At 48.7% G+C, this 22,221-nt stretch overlaps 1 protein-coding gene across 2 annotated transcripts in view; it reads right to left on the bottom strand.

Annotated features, from left to right (window-relative positions):
* Positions 1-22,221, bottom strand: part of SUFU (SUFU negative regulator of hedgehog signaling) — a 95,691-nt gene that overhangs the window by 22,468 nt on the left and 51,002 nt on the right. Inside the window, exons 4-8 of one of the 2 annotated variants that reach the window (XM_054581430.1) lie at positions 13,600-13,742; positions 12,634-12,719; positions 12,317-12,389; positions 9,329-9,485; positions 7,422-7,533 (exon numbers count right to left, since the gene is read on the bottom strand). In XM_054581430.1, the coding sequence (XP_054437405.1) occupies positions 7,422-7,533; positions 9,329-9,485; positions 12,317-12,389; positions 12,634-12,719; positions 13,600-13,742 (571 nt within the window). The remainder of the gene's footprint in view (positions 1-7,421; positions 7,534-9,328; positions 9,486-12,316; positions 12,390-12,633; positions 12,720-13,599; positions 13,743-22,221) is intronic. The other variant, XM_054581431.1, reaches the window with a different exon arrangement.

The following is a 22,221-nucleotide window of genomic DNA, read 5'->3' as shown; positions in this document are numbered from 1 at the left end:
AGCAGTCTTCCCGCAACCCCCTTTTAGAAAACAACCACTTTCATCTCTGTTATCTGATGCTTTTGGTATTTTCCTCAATACTGCTAATATACTCTATTTCTACTTCCAGGTGTTCCCTTTTCAGGCTTCACCTCTTGTCTTCTCACTATGGAAGACAAGCTTTTAGTACCCTTCCATCCTACCCCCCACCTTCCCGTCTTCCCAAGATAGGCATATTGTAAGTTTGCTTAGATCATTATGAAGTGTTTACATTATTATACTATACCAATGCTATTTACAACTGAGCCATGGAGTATACTATGATTCCTCTTCCTTTCTGGTAAAATTTTCTATTTTTCTCAGATTTACTGGTTTGGTTTTCGATGATCTCTAATTCAATCCTAAACTAGCTACCAACGGTCTACAGATAATATTTCCAAGACATTCAAATGTGTCAAGTATTTATCAATACAATCTTCTTAAAGACATTTCTCCAGAGGATCCTTCCAAACTGCTCCGATTCAGATTGGCCCCCTTGCATTCTTGCCACACAGCTGTCGCCGTGGGCTCGCTCTTCACCTATACCCTGGCGACTCCTCTTGTTCCTTTCTCATGTTGGGTCCCATTTCCTGTACCCCTATGTCTTCTGCCCCACTCTTTTTTTAAAAAATATTTTATTTATTTTAGAAAAAGGGGAAGGGAAGGAGAAAGAGAGGGAGATAAACATCAATGTACAAGAGAAACATCAACCAGTTGCCTCTCCCATGCCCCCAACCAGGCACCTGGCCCACAAGTCAGGCATGAGCCCTGACCGGGAATCACACCGGCCGCCTTTCGGTTTGTGGGACAACGCCCGACCCACTGAGCCACACCAGTCAGGGTTCTTCCTCACTCATTTTGATGGAGCAGATTTTGCTTTATTTTTTAGTGTGTTTCTCTCAGGCAAATGGTCCTCTCTATCCTGCCATCTTCTTGGGTTCCCAAGCCTTTCTTTCCAGTTACTTTTTTCCTGGGAATTGGCCAGCACCTCCTCCACTTTTATCTTCCTTTTACAGGCCGCATCCCATGGTGAGGAGGCCTGGATTGAGAGCCAAACAACTCAAGGTTCGAATCTTGGCTCTGACGCTTATTCTCAGTTTACTGGCCCTAGGTGAGTTATATCATATAGCTAAGCCTCTATGTGCTAATTTGTAAAATGAGGACAACAGCAGCCCGCAACACAGGGTCTGGCACGTGGTAATGAATGCTCAATAAAAACTGCCTGCGTGGCCGCGATCACCTGTCTAGCCTAGGGTTCCTCCTGTATTGGGAGCACCAAGGGGTGGTGTATGGGATAGCTTAGAGGAACACCTTGGTAATTCAGGAATTGATCTAAATCTTTCCATTTATTTCTCCTTTACCACCTGTCTGCATAACACATTCTATATTTACACTTCCCACTGCATAAAGTGACTTTTTATGTATGCAAAAATACCATTTCCTTCCAGTGTCAAGACAGGCTCCTGATTTCTAGTGCTGCACAGCTTACAGTACGTGCTCCTGGTCACCCTGCCCACACTTTATAGACTGACAGAAACTTACCCATTTTCCTCTCTACCCTGGTCTCTGCAGATTGAAAAGTCTTCTACATTTTAGCCCAAGGTTATTGGTCATATTCTATCAGTGGCAGCAGGTGTGGAAAGAGAGGCGCCCAACCACCAAGACTCCTTTTAGCCACAATCGCAGTCCCGTGACAGTGGTGATATAAGCACTAGCCACACAACTTAGGGCCTTTCTCCTTGGGGATGCCCAGGAGCAGGAAGCAGGGCATTGGGGCTGGCAACTATTCAGAAATGAGGTGGGTCTGGCCTGCGGAGCCCAGTCTAGCATGGGAGAGTATTCCTTTCTGCTTTCAGATTGCTGACGGAAGCTCTGAACTTTCCAGAGAAAGAACCTCTTGCAGGTCTGCCTTCAGGGTGGGCCTGGAACAGGGTGTGGGCGGGGACGAAGGTGCCAGCGCATCTCCGCGACCCTTGCAAAAGGCTCCTTCTGAGAAACTCTCTGATGGGGACAATCCCGGGAGTAAAATGCAGGGGACTGATTAACCAATAACCAAATGATTAAAAGGTTACTGGTAGGCCAATAACCAAATGATATAAAAGCAGTATTGTCATTGCGAATATCCCAAGGATGGACTGTGACTATGGCAGAGTGGGACACAGCGTGGCTGAGGAAGACAGAGTGAGGAAATTTACATTAAGGGACTCCTTAACTAACAACTCCTCTGGGCACCAGCGACCTCCACTCCTAGCTGTGCCCTGACTTGGGTGGGCAAATAGGACCCCGACTTCCCTGAATGAGCCCCCTAGCCAGGGCCCTTGGCTTTCCGTTTGCGGAGACACTGAGTCATTTCCTCTCTCCAGCTCTCACCTTTGAGCCCTCCTTTCCTCTTCTCTGGAGAAGTGACTCACAGCTGAAGTGATGGGTGACAATGAACATCAAGGATGGGCAATAAAAGTACTCCTGGCTGCGCAACTTGAAGATGAGGGGATGCATTCTTGATGGAGAACTCAACTGGCCCTGCACTCCGAGGCTGGGGTGTTAACAATGGCTATAGCTTCCTCTCTTGGAGAAAGTGGAGCAGGGAATGGAGTTCAAACAGAAATCCATCAAGCTGGACTTGCTGTGGAGACCCTTGTTTTGCCCTTTCAGATGTGTATTTCTGAGAAAGGCACAAAAAGGCAGGCACTCGGCATGGCAAACATGGGTCACAAAGGCCTGGGCCCTTCCTCAGCTCTGCAGGGCCTGGCTGAGGCCCTAACAGCGGACCTATTTCTTTCTGGGTTTTCTCTCTGATGAAAACAACTGTACTTCCCCAATGTGGGAGAGGTGAGGGAAGCCAATGTGACTGATGCAGGCTCCAGGCTGGCTGCTGCGCTGATTCCACAGACCCCTTAGAATGGGGTTACCGAAGACCACCCTGCATGTGAGTGGCCGTATCAACAGCCCAGCTGCTTTTCCCAATGGAAACTCACCTTCCTTCACCCAATTTACTGGATGCAAACTAGATATTTTCTTCTCCTGATTAATGTTCATGGGCCTTAAGAATGAGCAAACAGCCCTGGCTGGTGTGGCTCAGTGGACTGAGTGCCAGCCTGTGAAACAAAGGGTTGTTGGTTCAATTCCCAGTCAGGACACATGCCTGGGTTGCAGGCCAGGTCCCCAGTAGGGGGCGCACAAGAGGCAATGATACACTGATGTTTCTCTCCCTCTCTCCCTCCCTTCCCCTCTCTAAAAATAAATAAATGAAAAATCTTAAAAAAAAAAAAAAAAAAGAATAAGCAAAACAAAACAAAACACAATTTTCTCTAGGGGATGACTCCCCAGCCAGGTCACAAGCTATTCAAGATCCAGGACGAGAGGTAACAAAGTCACTCCATGGAAGGGGCCAAACAAATGGGAGCAGAGACACTCATAAAAGTGGAGAGAAATCTATGTGTGTGTATATGTCCGTACTGGAGGGAGGGTGCAGCTGAGAATGTTGCAACAGAATTCAAAACCTTAATTCTGTAGGATATTAAGGCAAAAAACAAACAAACAAACAAAGACCCTTACAAGCTATTGGTACAATTCCAGAAGAATGAGAAACTTGGATAAGCAGGGATAGTTAAGTCTGCTTTTTAAAGGTGCCTCAACTACAAAGAGCTGTTCCTACAGTCAGGAACCTTCCCTGCCAACAGATGTACGCACTTGCATGTGAGCCCTCTCCTCTCTGGGAGGCTATGTGACCACAAAGCTCCTGGAAGGTCCCCCAGCCACAGCCAGTGAGTCACTGGCAGAGGGAGGAGGAGGCCCTGCGACACTCCTGCAGGTTCTCAGCATCGAGTAACAGTTAATAGAAATATAAACCTCCCCACATGATGTGCTGGACACTCACATCCTCCCACCAACTGCAGTGAGGCTGGGAGCTAAGGCCAGGCTCAGGAGAGCATTACATGTTTAACCAGGCCACCTCAGACAGAGAAGACGCCAGCGATTCTCCCCCTAGGTCCGTACAAGTGTTGGCAGGTGCAGTCGCTAAGCCGGGCTCTCCTCAGTGGCACAAAGGAGCTGCTTCCCAAACTCACCTGGGCAGGCAGTGAGAAGGAAGGCGCCAGCCAAGCCCAAGGAGGCTTTTCTCAACTGATCCTCTTGGGAAAAGTCAGATAAAAATTTCATGGCTGGAATGCAAGGGTTGAGAAACGCTGGAAGCAGCCCCAAAGAGGGCCGAGGACTCTCCTTCCAGGAAGGCAGTGGGCGGAGGGCTGGCAGGAGCTAGTAGGAGAGGAGCAGGTTGCCCAGAGGGGCCTGCTTTTCTCGGAAGCAAGAACTAAGGTTCAAGGAAGGAGAGAAAGGAATCCCCAACCTCTGAGGTGGTGGAGGGGCCAGAGATAGGGTTTTTTGTTTCTGAACATGAAGAAAACAGGGCTTTGTGTCAAAAAGTAGTTCTGCCATCAATGAGCCAATTATGACACAGCTCATTGTTGCTGGGATTTGGAAGCCTGAGGCTGACAGCATGTGCTCTCGAGGGTTAAATGTGCACAGTGAGCTTCTGAAACCAGGCTTTAGCCTTGTCCTTGATGTCATGTGAAAGGTCTCTATTCATGCTCCGACTAGCCAGAGGAGGTCCATCAAGTGAGGGTTATTACCACCTCAGAGACATAGTCTTATGTAACGCTCACGGGGTCCCTGATCATGAGGTGAGGACGACCACACACCATGTTAGTGGCTGAGAGCCTGCCGTAAGCGCTATCCTTTTCTATCCTTGGGCAAGTTCTCAATAGCCCCTCTGTACCTCAGTTTCCTCATCTATAACATTATCTACTTCATAGAGTGACTATAAGGAGGAACTAAATTCATATGCTATAAAGCACTTGGAACATCACTTGGCACATATTAGGTACGATTTAAGCATTAGTTGCTGTTGAGGTATGACAAAAGCAAGGACCTGAGTCCCCAGGCAGGCCAGAGCCCAGCTGCTAATGTCCACGCTCCATCAGCTCCTCTGAACCGCAGCTTCGTCAGGCCACGTTCAGACCCATGAAGCCCCACGCATCCGAGCGCCCCAGACCAGAAGGCCTGACTAAAGGAAAATCGGTCATGTGGACACAGGAAGGCCCATTTGGTCACTCCCCCACAGAAGAGAAGCAAACACTGGTGCCAGCACATTTGGGGTTGGTTTCTCAGTTGCAATCCATGTGGTTTAATCTGAAACGGGGTCAAGTCCCACAGTGAGAAGCACAGATATTACAACTGTGCTTGCTTATCTAAACTGAGTCAATCGTCATCAATCCTGAGATAATAGGGAGCTGGAGTCTTGAGGGGTGTATTGGAAAATATTCTTGGCAAAGGAGGGAGAACCATTCCTCTACCAGCTAACAACTTAGTAAACAGCACCAAGAAACTCAGAGGAAACGTCCTGATTTCCTCCAACCTGCAGATCCTGGCACCAGGGAGACCTGACTGGGTATCTGAGCTGCGGGTTGCGGGGGAAGATACCTCAGGAGGCTGGCACCTCTCTGTAGCTCAGCCAGCTCAGGCGAAAGAGTGCAGGCTGCAGCCTCTGCCTTGTGTCTGCAGACAGTTCTGGACCAGGGCTGTATGTATGCATCCAATAACCTGGAGCCTTGTGCTTCCTTGTGACATCTGGGGGTGGGGTGGGGCGTGGCAGCTGGGTATATGCCTTAGACAGGGAGTAAGATCTCGGACTTATGTCAGACATACAAGACGGGCAGGTGTGTCCCCGCCAGAGCCCCTGCCCTTCGGCCCAGAAACCCGGACCTTCCAGAGCTGGAAGGGCCATCTGGACTCAGATTGACTACACGTTATAAGCAATCTGTTCGAGCCTTTATGTCTTCAAGTACCTCCCGGCCAATCACCAGTGCCAATGGGGCCTAGAGGGAGAAGCCAAGCTCAGGGCACAAGAAGTATGGCTCTGGGACAGATTCCAGATTCACAGGTGGAGTTTCCAGATGCCCCGTGACCCAGCCCGGCTATCTGCTGCTGCTAGGGAAAGACTGCAGTGCCTCAAGCCAGCTACTTCGAGGTGGCTGGCTAGAGAAACCCACTGGCTGGAGCTGAAAACTGCTCTGAGGTGGCAGGGGGGCTTTGCTTGGCTCTTGCCAAGAAGCTCAATTCTCATGGCTTTTCATGGCTTCTGCATAGTGAGCTCTCTTGGGCAGGCCCGTTCCCAGGATAACCCTCCCAACACCACAGTCTGCTCCAAGGTGGCAGCCCTAACTTTAACCAGCTAGGCCTCCCTGTTCCATCCCTGTCAATTTCTTCCCCTGCTTGTTAAAATTCCAGGGCGCCTTCAGAGCCCACATCTCATGTTCTTCTGCCTCTGAGAAGCATTCCCTAGAGACCACTGAGTGTGCTGACTTTTCTGTAGTGCATTAAACCACTACCACTTCTGGGGCTTGCGGATGAGCACCTGGAGCTAGAATTGATAGAAGTATCTATTTCCAAATCTATTTGTACCTACAGCTGACTCATACCAATGAATTAACTGTTCATGTACCCCCAAAAGAGCCTACCCCCAGAAGGACCCCTGGGTCCTGAGCCTGCCACACAGAAAGTATGTAATAGAGACTCTTTTAGAAGGACGGATTACCCCGATCTTGCGGGAGTGAGCTGCTTCCCTTTTAGTCCAGAGCACAGCAACTTCCTCCCCAGCAGGCAAGGTTCCTGTTCTGGCCTGCCAGCTCCCAGGTATCCTCTGCCAGCAGCTATTCCCTAGAGTTGCCCGGGACTCAGAGCAGAGCGGGGTGCCCAGCTCCAGCCCCGCCCACCATTTGTCCCCTATCAGAGGAAAAGAGGTCAGCAGGAAGCGGATCTGACCTCTCGGGTGGCCACGGTTTCTCCCAAGGGCTATGGAGGCCCCCCCCTGGACAGGCAGCAGGGGCCTGCAAGGGACTTCCCTTCTCTGCCCTGGGCCCCCTGGAAGGGAGGCAGGAAGAAGGGCCTCAGTAGCAGGCGTCCAGTACGGAGCTGGCTAGACAGGGAGGCCCCTGGGGTTGCAGCTATCAGCCGGAGACCAGGCTCCAGGAAGGAAGGAAGGGCAACTGTGGTCGGGGCTGAGATAAGGAGGGGAGCCGTGCTCAGCACAATGGGCTCCCACAAGGCTGGGAGGCCCCAACTCAGATTTCGCCCCAATTTGGCCTCCCATCTGCTCACACAGCCCGTGTAAATATTTACTAATGTTTATATTCCTGCTTTGCTGGGTCCCCTCTGAGGCCCTTCTCTGTGACCCACAGATCCGTGCTCCCCAGGCCCTAGGCCCGGCCAGCAAGGGCCATGAGCATTCTTCTCTCTCATGCAAGCCACAGGAACGGGCCCTTCAGGACAAGACTATCCCCTGTCCCAGTCCCGGGACACTGCTGCCCAGAGGCTGCACTCACCCCCTCTGTGGGTAGGAAACTTACGGGGCCCGGTCATGGGTGAGGCCATTCTGCCGCTGAGGGTTGATGGGTGGAAGGACGGGCTTGCTGTTGATCTCAAGTCCTCTCCTCAGGGTCTCCCGGATCTGCTCCGTGTCTGCAACAACACCGCTAAGTTGCCTGGTGGCCCTCTGGCTCCCAGCATTCCCCAGCCCTGCTGTGGAAGCTGGCTCTGCAGACATGCTGGGGAAAGGCCCCCATGAAGGCCTCCTGAGCCAGCTCGAGGCATCAGCTGTGAGATGTGAGTGCGTGCAGTGTGGGGACACGGGGCTGACAAAGGCATCATGTTCTCAAGAAACTTTGGGTCAAAGACTGCCGTTCTTGCAGAAGACAAGGGGGGCGGTGGGGCCCTGGACTTCAGAAGGGCGCCCCCCACGATGGGGGTCCTCTCCACTATCCTTTCCCTTCCTGCTCTAACACAGTTCCAGACAGAAACTACCAAGGCCTCTGCCACTGCCCATGACCGTCCAAAGGTTCTGCCCACTGAAATGGATCCCCACAAGGGCTCAGAGTGCCCTGCCACGAATGGCCAGGTGTCTCTTACACAAATTTTTGGGCCCTGGGTGGCCAGGTGGTATCTGCTGAGGTCATCTTCCTACCTTGGCCCAGGATGCCGTGCCTCTCCATGGGTCTGACAAGAGCCAGGAGATGGGAGAGGAGCCCCTGGGTGGGATTATTTCTTTGCAAGGTGCTCTGCTGCTCTCTGAGTGAAGACTACTAGTCTGGTCCCCTCCACTGAGCCTCTGGTCTACGACTTACCTCCGCAAACTAAACAGGGCCAGAAAGGAAATTAACATCGGTTGCTCAAATGATGGGCTTAGAATGGATGATGGAGGTGATTATTAACTTTTTGTTTGACTTGTTAGAGTAGCATGGGTTACTTTTTTACTTTAAAAAAAGAAAAAATCCAATAATGGTGCCATTTTGGACAAGACTATGAATTCCTCCTTAAATTATCTGTTTTGTCAAAAGCAACTGAATAATTCTAATAATTGTATATGTTCTCTTGGAACCTCCCATGGGTTTGTCACGCCATTAGAATAAGCAGGAAGGACAGAAAGGAGTCAGGTATTTGTGCTAGGGGTGTAAGCTGTCATTTATGGAAAGGGAACCTTTCATAAGTGCTATCAAGTATGGAGGTATTGTATTCAGGACTACAGGTATCTTACTCTTCAAAAGATAAGAAAAGGTAGGGGAATCGAGCAAAGAAGTAGAAAAAGAAGCTGTAAACACATGCATTTGTAAAAGGCTGCTTTTCTTTTGGTTTTGCTAAGAAACCACAGCTGTTTCCATAGCCAAGACCAACATGGTGACCTTCTAACCGGAGAGCCATACCCTCCTTCTCTGAGGCCCTACCTGGAATGCAATGGGCACAGGGTGCCCTGCCCACAGCCCCTAACACTGGATCTGCAGGACAGTAGGGCAGAGAAGTTTGCAAGCTGGCCTCACACTCAGGCCTCTCTTTTCTAAGGCCTGGGAGGGCCTGAGGCCAGAGTGATCCTTGGGTCTGGCATGGCTCTCAGGCCAGAGCTGGGCCCTGTGTCAATTCTGTGGGTGGCCGACGCTTGTTCTCTTGTACTTGGGTGGACTGTGGCCTTTTCCTGTAACTGTTCTATGGCTTCCACTCACCTCCATGACCTCAGACTGCAAGGGATAAATCTAAAACACAATGGTCACTGCTGGTGGTGCATTTGAAATACACACAGGAAACACAGGAGAAATGGGCCAATAAAGCTCCCTTAATTCCACCCTGCTGAAAGACTTCACATGCTGTTTCAATCCTGCCAGGAAATAAACTACTGAATGGACTGTTTATGTTAGAGACCCATCTTATAGAGCCTGCAAACCAGGCCCGGGGAAAGGGAAGGAGGAAGGCCAGCGCCGGCTCCCACCTTTGCCAGAGAGCCGCCGGGGCTGTGTGCCTATGCAGATGCTCCGGCTGTCTTCATCATCCTCAGGGGGCCGGCTCAGGTCATCCCAGGCACACTTGGCACTGACACCGCTTAGATTGGAGCCGTCCGTCTCGATGCCTTTGTCAACTCTCTCCTGCTTGGAAAGAACCAAAGAGCCAGAGTTCCTTCAGCGAACCGGTAGCCTGTGGTCAATGCCACCTTTCCAGTATTTACAGAGCCCGCGTTGGTGCTGAGCCTGGGACAAGTGCTAGAAGAGCAGGATCTCTGATCTTGCTCTGCCCTGATTCCTAACATATGACAGCCTCTGCCAGCCACTGGACTCCGCCAGGGGAACCAGGGACTGGGGGAAACCAGGAAGAAGCAAAATCCCAAGGGAAGCTTCTTCTCTATCATCAAGCTTTCAGTAAAATGACCTCCATAACTGTTTTGGAGCCTTGACTGCCTGCCGCATGCTGGCCTGTGCTGCTGATGTGGCAGAGCCAGGAACTACTTCCCTGAGGAGAGGCACAGTCCTTCCTCTCCTCCCGTCATCCAGGAAGAACCCCCACCCCCAGCTGCTGCTACAGAGGACAGGGTGGGAGCTGGCCACAGGTGGGAGAGGCCAGGACAGACCAACTTCTCCCTGGTTCCACATCTGTAGTTTCCTCTTCTAACAGCAGGGGGTGTGGTCATGCAGCGAAGCGCCATCGGAGAGCAGAAGGGCAGGACTTCCTGCATTGCTAACTTGTTTGGCAAAGGTCTCTGGATGGAGTTTCTTTTACTTCCTGGAATGAAATGGGGGCCTGGAGGATGCTGCCCATCTCAGACCCCACTAGAGGCCCTGCTTTTGTGCAGGCCTTGGCACTTTTGAGTCCAAACATTCTCCAAATGGCCTCACCAAATGGCCTTGAGGAACAGTTGTACCCAAACACCCCTGGGGTTTCTGGTAAAACATAGTTCTGTGAGGTTGGGTTTTGGATTAAAGGTCATCTGAAAGGCTCTAGCAACCTTGCTCATAACAACCACGTGGGCCAAATAAAGCTCCTGAGTGGGCACCTCAACAGGAGTCCGCGTGCCCTCCTCCGCACGCCTCATGGCACCAAACTGGCTGCTGCTCGGCCAGGGAGCCTGTCCAGGGGCATGTGAGGTAAGCTTCCATACGGTCCTTATTTCCTGAGAAAGGCCGTGCCCTGGATGCCTCCTCATCAGTCACTCTCCTCCTTTCTAGTGCTACCTTTGGCCTGGGCAAAGCTGGGATTCTGACCAGGGACAGGGACAGCTGATGAAAAGGAGCAGCTCTGTGCTCCCGCAGGAGTGGGCGGACCCTCGTTTGCTCAGGGTCGAGTCTGAACTTTTCCCTCTCTACTGGCCACCCGAAGCCCCTCAGTGAAGCAAAGAGCTAAGGACGTCTCTTGGTTCAACTTCGTAAGTAAAGAAGAAAGACTTAGACCCAGAGAAGTTAAGGGACTTGTCTAGGCACATAGCTAGCCGGTGGCAGAACTTGGAGCAAAGGAACGGGAGCCAGCCCTAAAATGAACCACTCGTGAGCAGGCCCCAGGCTGGCAAACGTGAGCACAGGGGAGTTCCCACGTGGTGCACAGAGCCACCAGGAAAGAAAGCTGGACTTCCTCACCGAGGTCCGCCTGCTTGCTTTTAAAGACCACTAGGTGCTCTTGGTCCTGCTGGCTGGTCTCAGGGGAGCCTAAAGATTAGGAAGAGAACCATTCTTGGCATGCAGAGAAAGGACAGGCTGCTCACCCTACTAAGTTTAAAGGACCAGGTTCTTTCTCAACACTTGGCACTTAGGACAGAAGCAAAACAACAGCCCACAGTGTCCCATGCTGGATCCCCGGGTGGCTCTAGAACAGGGCTTATAAGGGAAACATACCCTTAGTGGTTCCTGGTTCTTGCATAAGCAGAAGCTACAAGGAAACCAAGTTTAAAGTAGAGATAACAGAGGGTCCTGGCAGCAATGTGAAAACTTCAGTGTTAAAGGCGCTAGGAAAATAGAGGAGCGTCATCTGTGAGTGAGCAGGGTCCCCACCCACGAGATCAGAGGCTTGCGGTACAGAAAGCAGGAGCTGCTGGCTATGTTTCTACCTGCTGCCTCTTCCCTGGCACCCTTTGTCCCTCCAAGAGGACACATAATTCTTGGCAGCTGCCTGTGGCCTACCAGATCTTCACAGAGGCTCAGGAGATGGCGGGGGGGGGGAAAGTAGAGGCAGGCACACGCTAGGCATGTTATTAGCTGTCTGCTGCCCCTGCTTCATAAGCAGCCCGTAAGAAAGGAAATTATGCTCTACGTGACTTTCAAAACCCACCTGCATGCAAAAACAGTGCTTCTTCTAAAAAACCAAAGACGACACTGAAACTCTCTAGCTGGGCCATGTGGGTGGGCAACTGTAGGCCCGTATGTATAAACACTTCCTTTCCACACTGAGAAATGCCAGCCTGCCCGGGGAAAGAGCTTGGTGTCCGACTGCTCAAGAAGGAAATGTATCTAAATAGGGCCTAAGATCATTAGACCAATCAGGGCTGCCCACTGCAGCTGGGCCGTGCGCGTCACTAGCGCCCATTCTGTCTGTCACCGGGTGGTGGCGGCAGCGGTGGGATGGCTCCCTGAAAGGAAGTCTGTGTTCTTCACAGAAGCAGGAAGTGGGAAGGTGAATACTGGACAAGCAATACCCACTCTATTCATGTAGTTGCTGGTGATCTTTTTTTAAGTCAGGTTTATTGATATATGATTTGCATACAATAAAATTATCCTTTTTAAATGCAAAAACACATGTGACTGAGACCACTTTTCCTGACCTGAAATCTCTGTTCCCTCATGCACTCTGCAGAATTCAGGGGACAATTTCCAAATCACGTCATATTTCTACTCACTCACAAATAAAGCTCCTCCGTTTTCCCAGGATGAAAGCCAGTGTTATTTGGAAGAGGCCTAGGCACAATGTGCTAGAAAGGTTTTCCTCACTCAAGACATACTTGCAGGTGCGGATCGATCTCAAATATGGTCTCTCCCCTCCGCATGTCAGTTATCAGCCAGGGGCCGCCAGCGCTGTGGACAAAGAAAGGGGGCAGGAGGGTCTGGGCTGGGCCTACAGCCTGCCCTGTTTGCTGCCCCAGAACACAAGGGAGAGGTTAGTGGTCGGGGGCCATCAGGGGACGAGTTGTCAGGAAGCCCTGATGTGAAAAACCAGTGCCTGACAGCAATGTAGGGAAAGCCCACGTGTGGGGAAGGGAGTCCCACCCCCAGGCCTGGGAAGCCAGGCACCCGCCTAGCAGGGAGGGGACGTACTCACATGGGCACCGTCCGCAGCAGCTCCAGGATGCCCTGCCCGTTCCACTGCTGGGCTGCATGGAGCTCCTCAGTGCAGACGCCGACAATCTGAGACCCCGGGACAAGATGCCGTTGTGTGTTAATGGCCATTCCTCCCACCCACCTAGAAGGTCAGCCATCCAGGCTCTGTCAGTGTCACCTCAGGGGATAGGACTACAGACGGGATCTGTGCCCAGGGGCTGGTGCATCCAATATGGGATGGTTCCCTCACAAGGGAAGAGTTGCCTGGCCAGGGTACGCATGGGTCCTCAGATGTGGCACTGAGGCCTGATTCTTGCCCTGTTGTGATAGGTCAGCTGTCTGGTGACGCGATGTCTAGCCCTAAACTGCGGAGGGAAAAATCACAGCCCTGCCAACTCGGGATGGGTCCCAAGCCCCTGTCCACAGAAGCAGGGGAGGCCCCGGCAGATGGTCCTACCCGGTCCATGATCATGGGGAACATAATCAGGAGATTTTGAGACTCTAAGCTCGAAACTATGAAGCTGGCAGAAAAGCTCTCGCCCTTATTAGGGACTGAGCTTTAGTAAATCTCAAGGGAAACAACTGGATCTTCACGCCGGCCCCATCAGGATGGCAGGGAGGCCTTCTGTGGCTGGGGAGGGCACACAGCCCAAAGCTGTATTCCTGCTGGGGGACCCTGTGCTGGTAGCTGCGCGGGCCTTCACTAGTTCCCAGAAAGACCCCGTTACCCGCCTTGTCCACAACCATTCTCTTCTACCCAAATGGCCCCTTCCCTTTCCTCCTCCTCCCATCTCAGCAGGTTCAATCAGACCATCTGAAGTGACCTGACAAACCAACAGAGGGAGTAGCAAATGGGAGAAGACCAAGGAACTCCCCGGTCCCCTGCACTTTCCTTATCCGAACATCCCTGTCCTTCCAGGACCACTGCCAAGGAAAGGCTCAAGCCCACGTCCAACCCGGGCCTCACCTGCAGGAAGGTAACTACCCCAAAGGGCGTCTGCACGGGTTGCATCTGCGGGTCCTCTGTCAGCAGCATGTGCTGGATTCTTGACTCACTGTTATCCAAAGGGCTGTGCCAAGACACGTGGTCCCCACTGCAGAAGGTGTTCTCTGTGGGAGAGACAGAGGGGTCCTCGGTGTCTGAGGCCCTGCATCCAGACCTAGAACTCAACCTGGGATCTGAGGAGCCCTGGCTGCTAGGCTCCCCAGGCTTCCAAGGTAGCCCCTGTGAAGGAGGGGAAACATTCACGCCGATGAGAGCCAAGAGTGTGGCTATTTCCCCCAACCCAATGTGCTTCTGCCGGCCAGTTCTCCCAGCCTTCCATAGGAAAGGACAGGCTGCTCGCGTGTATGCTCGTTTGGCCTAGCAAATCCAAAGCCTTCTGGCATCTGCTCCGCTTCCCCAGCACCTTCACTTGTTTGAGGAGGCAGGAGGCAGGAGGCAGGAGGCAGGAGGCAGGAGGCAGGCGGTGGGGGCGGAGGAGGGGGGCGTAGCGATGGGGCCTACCAAGAAAGAATAAAGCGCTTTATTATGGGGCCACCTGAACCCAGGTCCGCAGGGAGACTGGAGGGCAGTGAAAGCCTTCACCTTGGAAAAACAGACCAGGGTTTGTGTGTCACAGAAACTATGCTCAAAAGAGGACACCTAACCTTGTGGGGCCCTTGAGATGGGTCGGCAGTTTCCCCTCAGCAGACAGGTGCAGGGAACAATTCCTCGGGAAACACGGGAGGCCTGACCCAAATGGAGGTCTGAACTGCACCTCACACGCCTTGGCAGAGACATTCAACCTGGTGGGCTGGCCGTTTCCATGAGGGCACAGACACTGTGCCCATGCTGCCCAACAGACACGTGCCCCTGTGGCCAGTGCACGGCCTTACCACCGGGCTTCACACAGGTCCATTGCTTAAGAAAAACTTCAGGTGGCGTAAGCACAAGGGAAAAACCACCCTTGTGGTATGATGTCTTCCTCCACCCCTGCCCCTTATCTTGGGTGCCCTTCCAAAGGAACTCTGCGTTTACCAGCCTGCATGCATCTATGGTTTTCTACTTTTTGTCTTCTAACACATGTGATAGCACACCACTCTGTGTACTTCATGTATTTTGGAACCATTTCCCATCAGCACACAGAAAGCTGCCTCATTCTCTACATGGCTGTCTGGTAGTTCACTGTGGTCTAGCACATATGACCTGGGAATCTCAACAGCTGATGCCCCTTCACTTGTTATCGATATTTGAAGCAAGGCAGGAATCAATCAATCTCTCTCTCTCTCTCCCTCACCCCGGCCTGAAGGCCTGCAAAAGCTTCTACTCTCAATTGTCTTGGTCTGAATACCAACTTTCTCTGGTGTCAGGTGAAGTTACACACCACCTTTCCTAAGGGTTACTGGTCCCAACCTCAAAAGCACTGATATACGAGGGAGAGGACAGACTTCTTCCTCTAAAAGACGTGTGATAATAAAGGAGAGAAAGGGTGCAGCTCCAGGCAGAGCCAACTATAAACCCCCAAATCTCCCAACTCCTGCCGGGCCCACTCTTCCCAGGTTCCCTTTCCTTTTACAGAAGTGCATGCCTGTTAGTAGCTTGTGTTATCTACAAGTTAGAAACAATGCAACAGACTGAATTAGTAATTAAAAGCTTCCTCCACAATAAAAGGTCTAGGTCCAGATGGCTTCTCTAGTAAACTCTACCAAACATTTAGAGAAAAATTAGTACCAATTTTTCACAAACGGTTCCAAAAAAATAAGAGGCAATGCTTCACAATTAATTCTATGAAGTCAATATTTCCATGATACCAAAATCAGACAAAGGTGCCACAAGAAGAGAAAGCTAGAAATTAATATCCCAGATGCATACACACAAAAATCCTCAACAAAATACAGGCCAGTTGAACAGAGCAACACACAAATATGGTTATATACAATGACCAAGTGGGATTTAACCCAAAAATGCAAGGTTGGTGTAACATAAGAAAATCAATGAAACATACGGTGTCAATAGAATAAGCTTTAAAAAACAAACAAACAACACATGATTGTCTCAATAGACACAGAAAAAGCATTTGGCAAAATCCAATACCCTTTCATGATAAAAACACTCAAACTAGGAATAGATAGGAATTTCCTCAATCTGTTAAAGGGCATCTACGAAAACCTACCACTAATACCATACTTGATGGTGAAGGGCTGAATTATTTCCCTCAGGAACAAGACAGAGATGCCCGCTCTTACCACTTCTATTCAATGGTGTATTAGAGTTTCTCACCAGGGCAATTAAACAAGAAAAAGAAATACAAATCTAGGTCGCTTGGAAAAGAAATAAAATTATCTGTATTTGCAGATGACATGATTTTACATATAGAAAGTCCTATGAAACCCACTTACAAATGATCAGGATAAACAAGTTCAGCAAGGTTGCAGGATACAAGAGCAATGTACAAAAATCACTTGTATTTCTATACACCAGCAACAGATAACCTGAAAATAATTTTTAAAAACTTCCGTTTACAGTAGAATAAAAAAGAATACAATGCTTAGGAATAAATTTAACAGAAGAAATGTAAAACTTATACTGTAAAAACTGCAAAATATTGCTGAAAGAAATAACAGAAGACCTTACATAAGTGGAAAGTTATTCAATGTTCACAGATCAAAAGACTGAATATTATGAAGATGGCAATACTGTCCAAATTGATCAACAGATTCAATGCAATCCCTATAAAAATGTCAGGTGCCTCTTTTGCAGAAACTCACAAGGTGAGCCTAAAATTCACATGAAAATGTAAGGAACCCAGAACAGCAAAAACAATCTTGAAAAAGATGAAGAGAGGTGAAAGACAATCTTTCCAATTTCAAAATTTGCTACAAAGCTACAGCTATCTAGACAGTGTGATACTGGCATAAGGATAAACATTTGATCAATGTAACAGAAGTTAGAGTCCAGAAATAAACTCTCACATTTATGGCCAATTAATTTTTGACAAGAACACCAAGGCAATCAATCTAGGAAAGAATAGTCTTTTCAGCAACTGGTTCTAAAACAACTGGATATCTACATATAAAAGCATCAAGTTGGAACAGTTCCTTACATTATAAGCATAAATTGATTCAAAGTGAATCATAGGCATAACAGTAACAGCTGAAATCACAAAATTCTTAGAAGAAACATAGGAGTAAATCTTCTGACCTTAGATTAGGAAATGGTTTCTTGGACACCAAAAGCACAAAGCAACAAAGGATAAATAAATTGGACTTCATTAAAATTAAAACCTTTTGTGCTGCAACAGTACCATCAAGAAAATGAACAGAAAGGCAAATCAAAACCACAATGAGATACCACTTTACATCCATTAGTATGGCCATTATAAAACAAACAAAAAACAACCCAGAAAATAATAAACGTTGGTGCGAATGTGGAAAAATTGGAACCCTGAGCACTGTTGGAGGGAATATAAAATGGTGCTACCACTGTGTAAAACTGTGTGGCAGTTTCCTAAAGTTAAATAAAGAAATAGCATATGATCTAGCAATTCTACTTCTGGGTATGTACCCAAAAGAACTGAAAACAGAGACTCAAACATGTATTTGCACACCCAGGTTCACAGCAGCATTATTCAGAAAAGCCAAAAAAGGGAAGCAGCCCAAGTGTCCATCAATGGATGAATGGATAAACAAAATGTGGTGTTTATTTTTCAGCCTTAAAAAGGAAGAACATTATGACACATGCTACAAAATCAATGAACCTTGAAGACAGCATGCCATGTGAAATAAGCTAGTCACAGAAAAACAAATGCGATCCGACTTATGTGTACCTGGAGTAGTCAAATTCATAGAGACAGAAAGCAGAATCGCTGCCAGGGGCTGGGGAAGAGGGTAATGGGGAAGTCCGTGTTCCATGGAGACAGAGTTTCAGTTGGGGAGGATGAAAAAAGCTCTGGATAAGGATAGTGATGCTGGTTGCACAACGATATGAAAGTACATAATGGCACAGAACTGTACACTTAGAAATGATTCAAATGGTAAATGTTGTGTTGTGTATATTTAACCATAATTATTTTACAAAAGAAAGTACAAAGGCAACCCTCAGAATGGAGAAAATATTTGTAAATCATGTATCTGATAGATATCCAGAATACATAAGTCTTACAGCTCAATAACAAAAAGACAAGTAATAAAAAATTTAAATGTGCATGAGATCTGAAAAGATCTTTCTCCAAAGAAGATACATAAATACACAGCAAGCACATTCAAAGATGCTCAACACGATTAGCCATTAGGGGAATGCAAATCAAAACCACAATAAGATACCAACGCTTCACACCTACTAGGAGGGCTAAGATAGAAACAGGCAAGTGTTGGTGAGGGTGTGGAGAAATTGGAATCGTCATATTTGCTGATGGCAATGTAAAATAGTAGAGCTGCTTTGGAAAAGAGTTTGGTGACCCTATAAAATGTTAACTGTGGAATTACCATGTTACCCAGCAATTCCACTCCTAGGTATGTACCCAAGAGAAATGAAAACATGCCCACACAGACTTGTACATGATTGTTCATAGCAACATTATTCATGATAGCCCAGAGGTGGAAACAACCCAAATGTCCATCAACTAATGAATGGATGAATAAAACATGATGCATCCATGCAATTGAGTGTTATTTGGCAAAATAATAATAATAATAATAATAATAATAAATGAAGTACTGACACTGTACTTCAGGAGCCTTAAAAACACGACACTAACCAAAAGAAGTCAGTCACAAAAGGCCATATGTGATGCCATTTACATAAAATTTCCAGAACAGGCAAATCTATGCAGACAGACTGACTAGCGGTCGCCTAGGGCAGGAATGGTTAGGGAGAATGGGGAGTGACTGGTATGAGTTTGCTTTTTGGGGTGATGAAAATGTTCTGGGGTTCATTGTGCTGATGGCCACACAACTGTGAACAACATGGTATGTGAATTATTATCTCAATAAAAATATTATCTCAAAGATATTATCTCAATCTCAAGTTAAAAAGAAAGAAGGCAAAAGGGAGGAATCTGGGGGAAAGGCAAAGTGAATGAAGCAAGGCCAAGGCCCTGGATTCCTGGTTACCACCCCCTCAGGGGAAGCAGCCCAGCCTGGGAGAGACCTAGCTCACAATGTCCAGACATCACAGCCTATGACAGGCCTGCGTGATCTGAACAATCACCTCGTCCAACATTTTCATTTTCTACAAATGAGGAAATGGTTCTCGAGACTGCCCAAGGTCACAGGGCAAGTCTGTGATGACTGGAACAGTGTGCCTTTCCCGAACTTTTGAGGCACCCATAACACGGTCAGGATTTTTAACAGGCATCTGTGTACTACCTGTACTCTTACTTATGTTTTTACCCCTAAAAACTGACTTTTTAAAACCTAAGCAAACTTACTTTAAGTGGAAACTTATCACAACGCTAAATAGGGAAAAATCAGTGTTGCTAACCATCAAGTAGAATTTAATAACTTCAAAATAATTGAACGAAAACAAAATATTTAAAATCTCTAACAGATACTGTTGCTTACCTAACATTATAAAAACTGAAATGAACAAGGGTTAAAGAGAAGTTAAAGGTTTAAAGTGGGTATCAAATCAAACGGACACAATCGGCAGGATTGAGTGAAAGCTCTGAAGATGAAGAGTCCTCACTATTCACGTTATTGGATGCCTTGTCCAGGTACCATCTAAATCTCCTGCTGGCTTTGACAAGTCATGACATTGTGGATAATTTTGCAGTTGGGAAAGCCCTGTCGCTATTTGCCTCTGCCCCTTACTAGTTTTGACCCTGGACAACTTGTACAACCACAACTTCTAAGCCTGTTTCCTTATCTGTAAGCAGGAAATAATGTGTCCACTCAGTGTGCTCTCCACGGCTGCATGTTATTGCACAGCTACTCCCTCCCAGGTCCTAATCCATTTACCAGGAAATGGGACCAGCCACAGAGCCTGTAGCTAACAGCAAGTGCCAGTAGGTGGCACCATCACATCACCCCTGCTTTAAGAAAGAGCAGTTCCCTCCTCCCCTCCAGTGCCCCAGATCTTAGCTGACCTCTGGTCTGTAGAAATATACCCCAAACCTGGAAGGAACTTAGGCTGGAAATGGAAAAGACTCAAAAGGTTTGAAGCCATGACCTTGTTAACCAGAATCGGCATTTATTTAAAAATAAATGTTGTGGCCCTGGCTGGTGCAGCTCAGTGGATTGAGCACCGGCCTGAAAACCAAAAGATTGCCAGTTCAATTCCCAGTCAGGGCACATACCTGGGTTGCAGGCCAGGTCCCCAGTTAAGTGTGTGTGAGAGGCAACCTATCGATGTATCTCTCGCACATCAATGTTTATCTCCCTCTCTTTCTCCTGCCCTTCTCTTTCCAAAAATAAAAATCTTTTTTAAAAGGTTGTATAAACCTAAACTTTAAGTGAAGAATGACCAGAAAGTACACTTAATTTGGGAAGGAGTGCAATTTAGGCAGCTGGCAGGGGAGACCCTAAGGCAGGAAAGGGAGACAGACCCAGCTGCTGCTCTAGGATCAACACATCTCGAGCTAAAGGGGTGCCGGAGAGGAGGAAGTATGACTGCCCACAGAAAGGTTTAGCAAGCAGGAGGTGAACCACCTTCCAGCCGGGGGCAGGGTTTTCTTCCCTAGCTCTGCCTGATGGGAGAACTAGACTTACTAGCTCTGCTGTGGCCAAGGAAGTCTTTCTTAACAATGAAAGAGCCTTGGTCACAGTTTTCAAGCCCAGGACAAAGCCACAAAGGGCTCATTCTTGAGTCCGGTCCGGTCTTTATTTCTGGATGCTCGGCCCCATTCTGTGTGAAGCCACCGGGCTGCGCAGCAGCACTCAGGCCCCAGCGCCCACCCCGGGAAGCTCTCAACCCGCTTCAGAGGGTTTTCAAATGCTAATGATGCCTCTGTCGGAGCTGAGCAGTTCAGTCCAGTGGTTAGAGGAGCTCCTCCCTCTCCCTTCTTCTGTGGCTCCTGAAGTACCCTAACCAAGGAATTAAGATGTAAATCTCTGGGATCCCTACCCAAACCACACCGCAGAGGGGCCCTCTGGGGTCGGAAGGCAGGCCATTTCCCTCTTCTCTGAGCTCTGCCTCCAACTACCATGAAAACCTCCCTCAGCTGCTGCCTCTTTCACAAATTCACCAGCGGGGGAAACCACTCCAGGGTGGCACGAAGTGTCCAGAAACTGCTAGGTACAGTTCTCCCCTTGCTCAGCTGATGGAAGGGTTTCATTACTCTATGTCTCTTCCCCCATTAACAGACAACTCCCTGGCAAGAACTCTTAAAAGTTGGGGGGGGCATGGGGGTACAGATTCTAACTAGCCCCTCAAATTGACCCTAACCCCATCTCCCAAACACCCAGCTTTAGTTATGGTGGTTTGAAGTTGGACTGTGCCAGATATAAGTGAGCAAAATCTAGTGAAATGAGTTGCAGAAGAAAATGGCTATTGTTTGCAAAATAATTAGTGCTGCCTTTGAAACACTGAGAAACAAATATATGCTTCAGGAGTTCTTAATCATCCAACTCTGGAGAGTGACTGTCTCCTTTCTGCGTAAAGTACAGCCCCAATGATGTTCTACCCAATCGTTCAAAAAGCAATGCCAATCCCCTACCCCCATCTCAGGGGTCAAAATTAACGTGCCAAGTCTGAGAAGAACAGGTTAATGTTGTCCATGGCTGTGGCTGGAAGCCCAGGAGGCCAAGGCTCTTCTGAGGGTTCTGGGGAAAGTTATGTGCTTTCAGAGGACAGAGGGCAGGGGCAGGACACCTGGCTGAACTGTGTCAGGCATCAAGTAAGTGGCTGGTCTGCAAGAGGAGGGGTCTTAAAAAGACCAGGGAAATAGGAGGTGGTCCAAAGTAGGCTGGCAGACTGGAGCCTGTCCACTTTGAGGTCAAACATCTGAACAATGGGAGGGCCATCAGTCTCTCATGAAACCATCTCTTTCTCGCCATCTCGGTACTCAAAAATTACTTTAACAATTAGGGCCCAAGTGTACGATCTTAAGACAGAGCTGGTTCCTAGGGGGCCTTACAGTTCTTCTCTAAGATGCCACATGTGCCCAACATACCCTCAGCAACACAGACCGCTGATAAGGAAGGGCAGGTGGCCTGCACTCCTGTCTCCGAAAAGTCCCAGGACGAAACCAACACATGTGGGGAGAACTGGACAACTGCCAAACACACCCTCCTTCCTAAGAAGGTCCAAGCCGCTGCTGCAGCCACTGTGAGCTGCTCGGTGGAGCTGGGCCCAGAGAAGGCTTCCTCTGAGATTGGAAGAGAACCCCTTAAAGCCGACGAAAGGCCCACAAACTAAAATATACCTATGGGAGCAGAAACACAAGTCTGCATAGGCCCAGGCAGCCTCATGACTCCACAATAAGAGAAGACAACCTGGAGGTTTTGCTAAATGAATCAGCTCTGGCTGAGGCAGTGGAGGAGGTAAAGTTCAAAGTCAGTCCTGTTGGCCTCTGCCCAGCTCAGATGCTCCTAATTGGGGCCACTTAGTCCGCCCATACCCCCACCGCATCCCTCACATAATCCTATTCTAATTTCTCAAGCCCAGGGG

Source organism: Pteronotus mesoamericanus, unplaced genomic scaffold (assembly GCF_021234165.1).
Source record: "Pteronotus mesoamericanus isolate MK-2021 breed Mesoamerican mustached bat unplaced genomic scaffold, CSHL_Meso_final contig_657, whole genome shotgun sequence".
Taxonomy (NCBI): domain Eukaryota; kingdom Metazoa; phylum Chordata; class Mammalia; order Chiroptera; family Mormoopidae; genus Pteronotus; species Pteronotus mesoamericanus.
The sequence above is the reverse complement of the archived record's forward strand: the minus strand, read 5'-3'. Positions and strand labels throughout refer to the sequence as shown.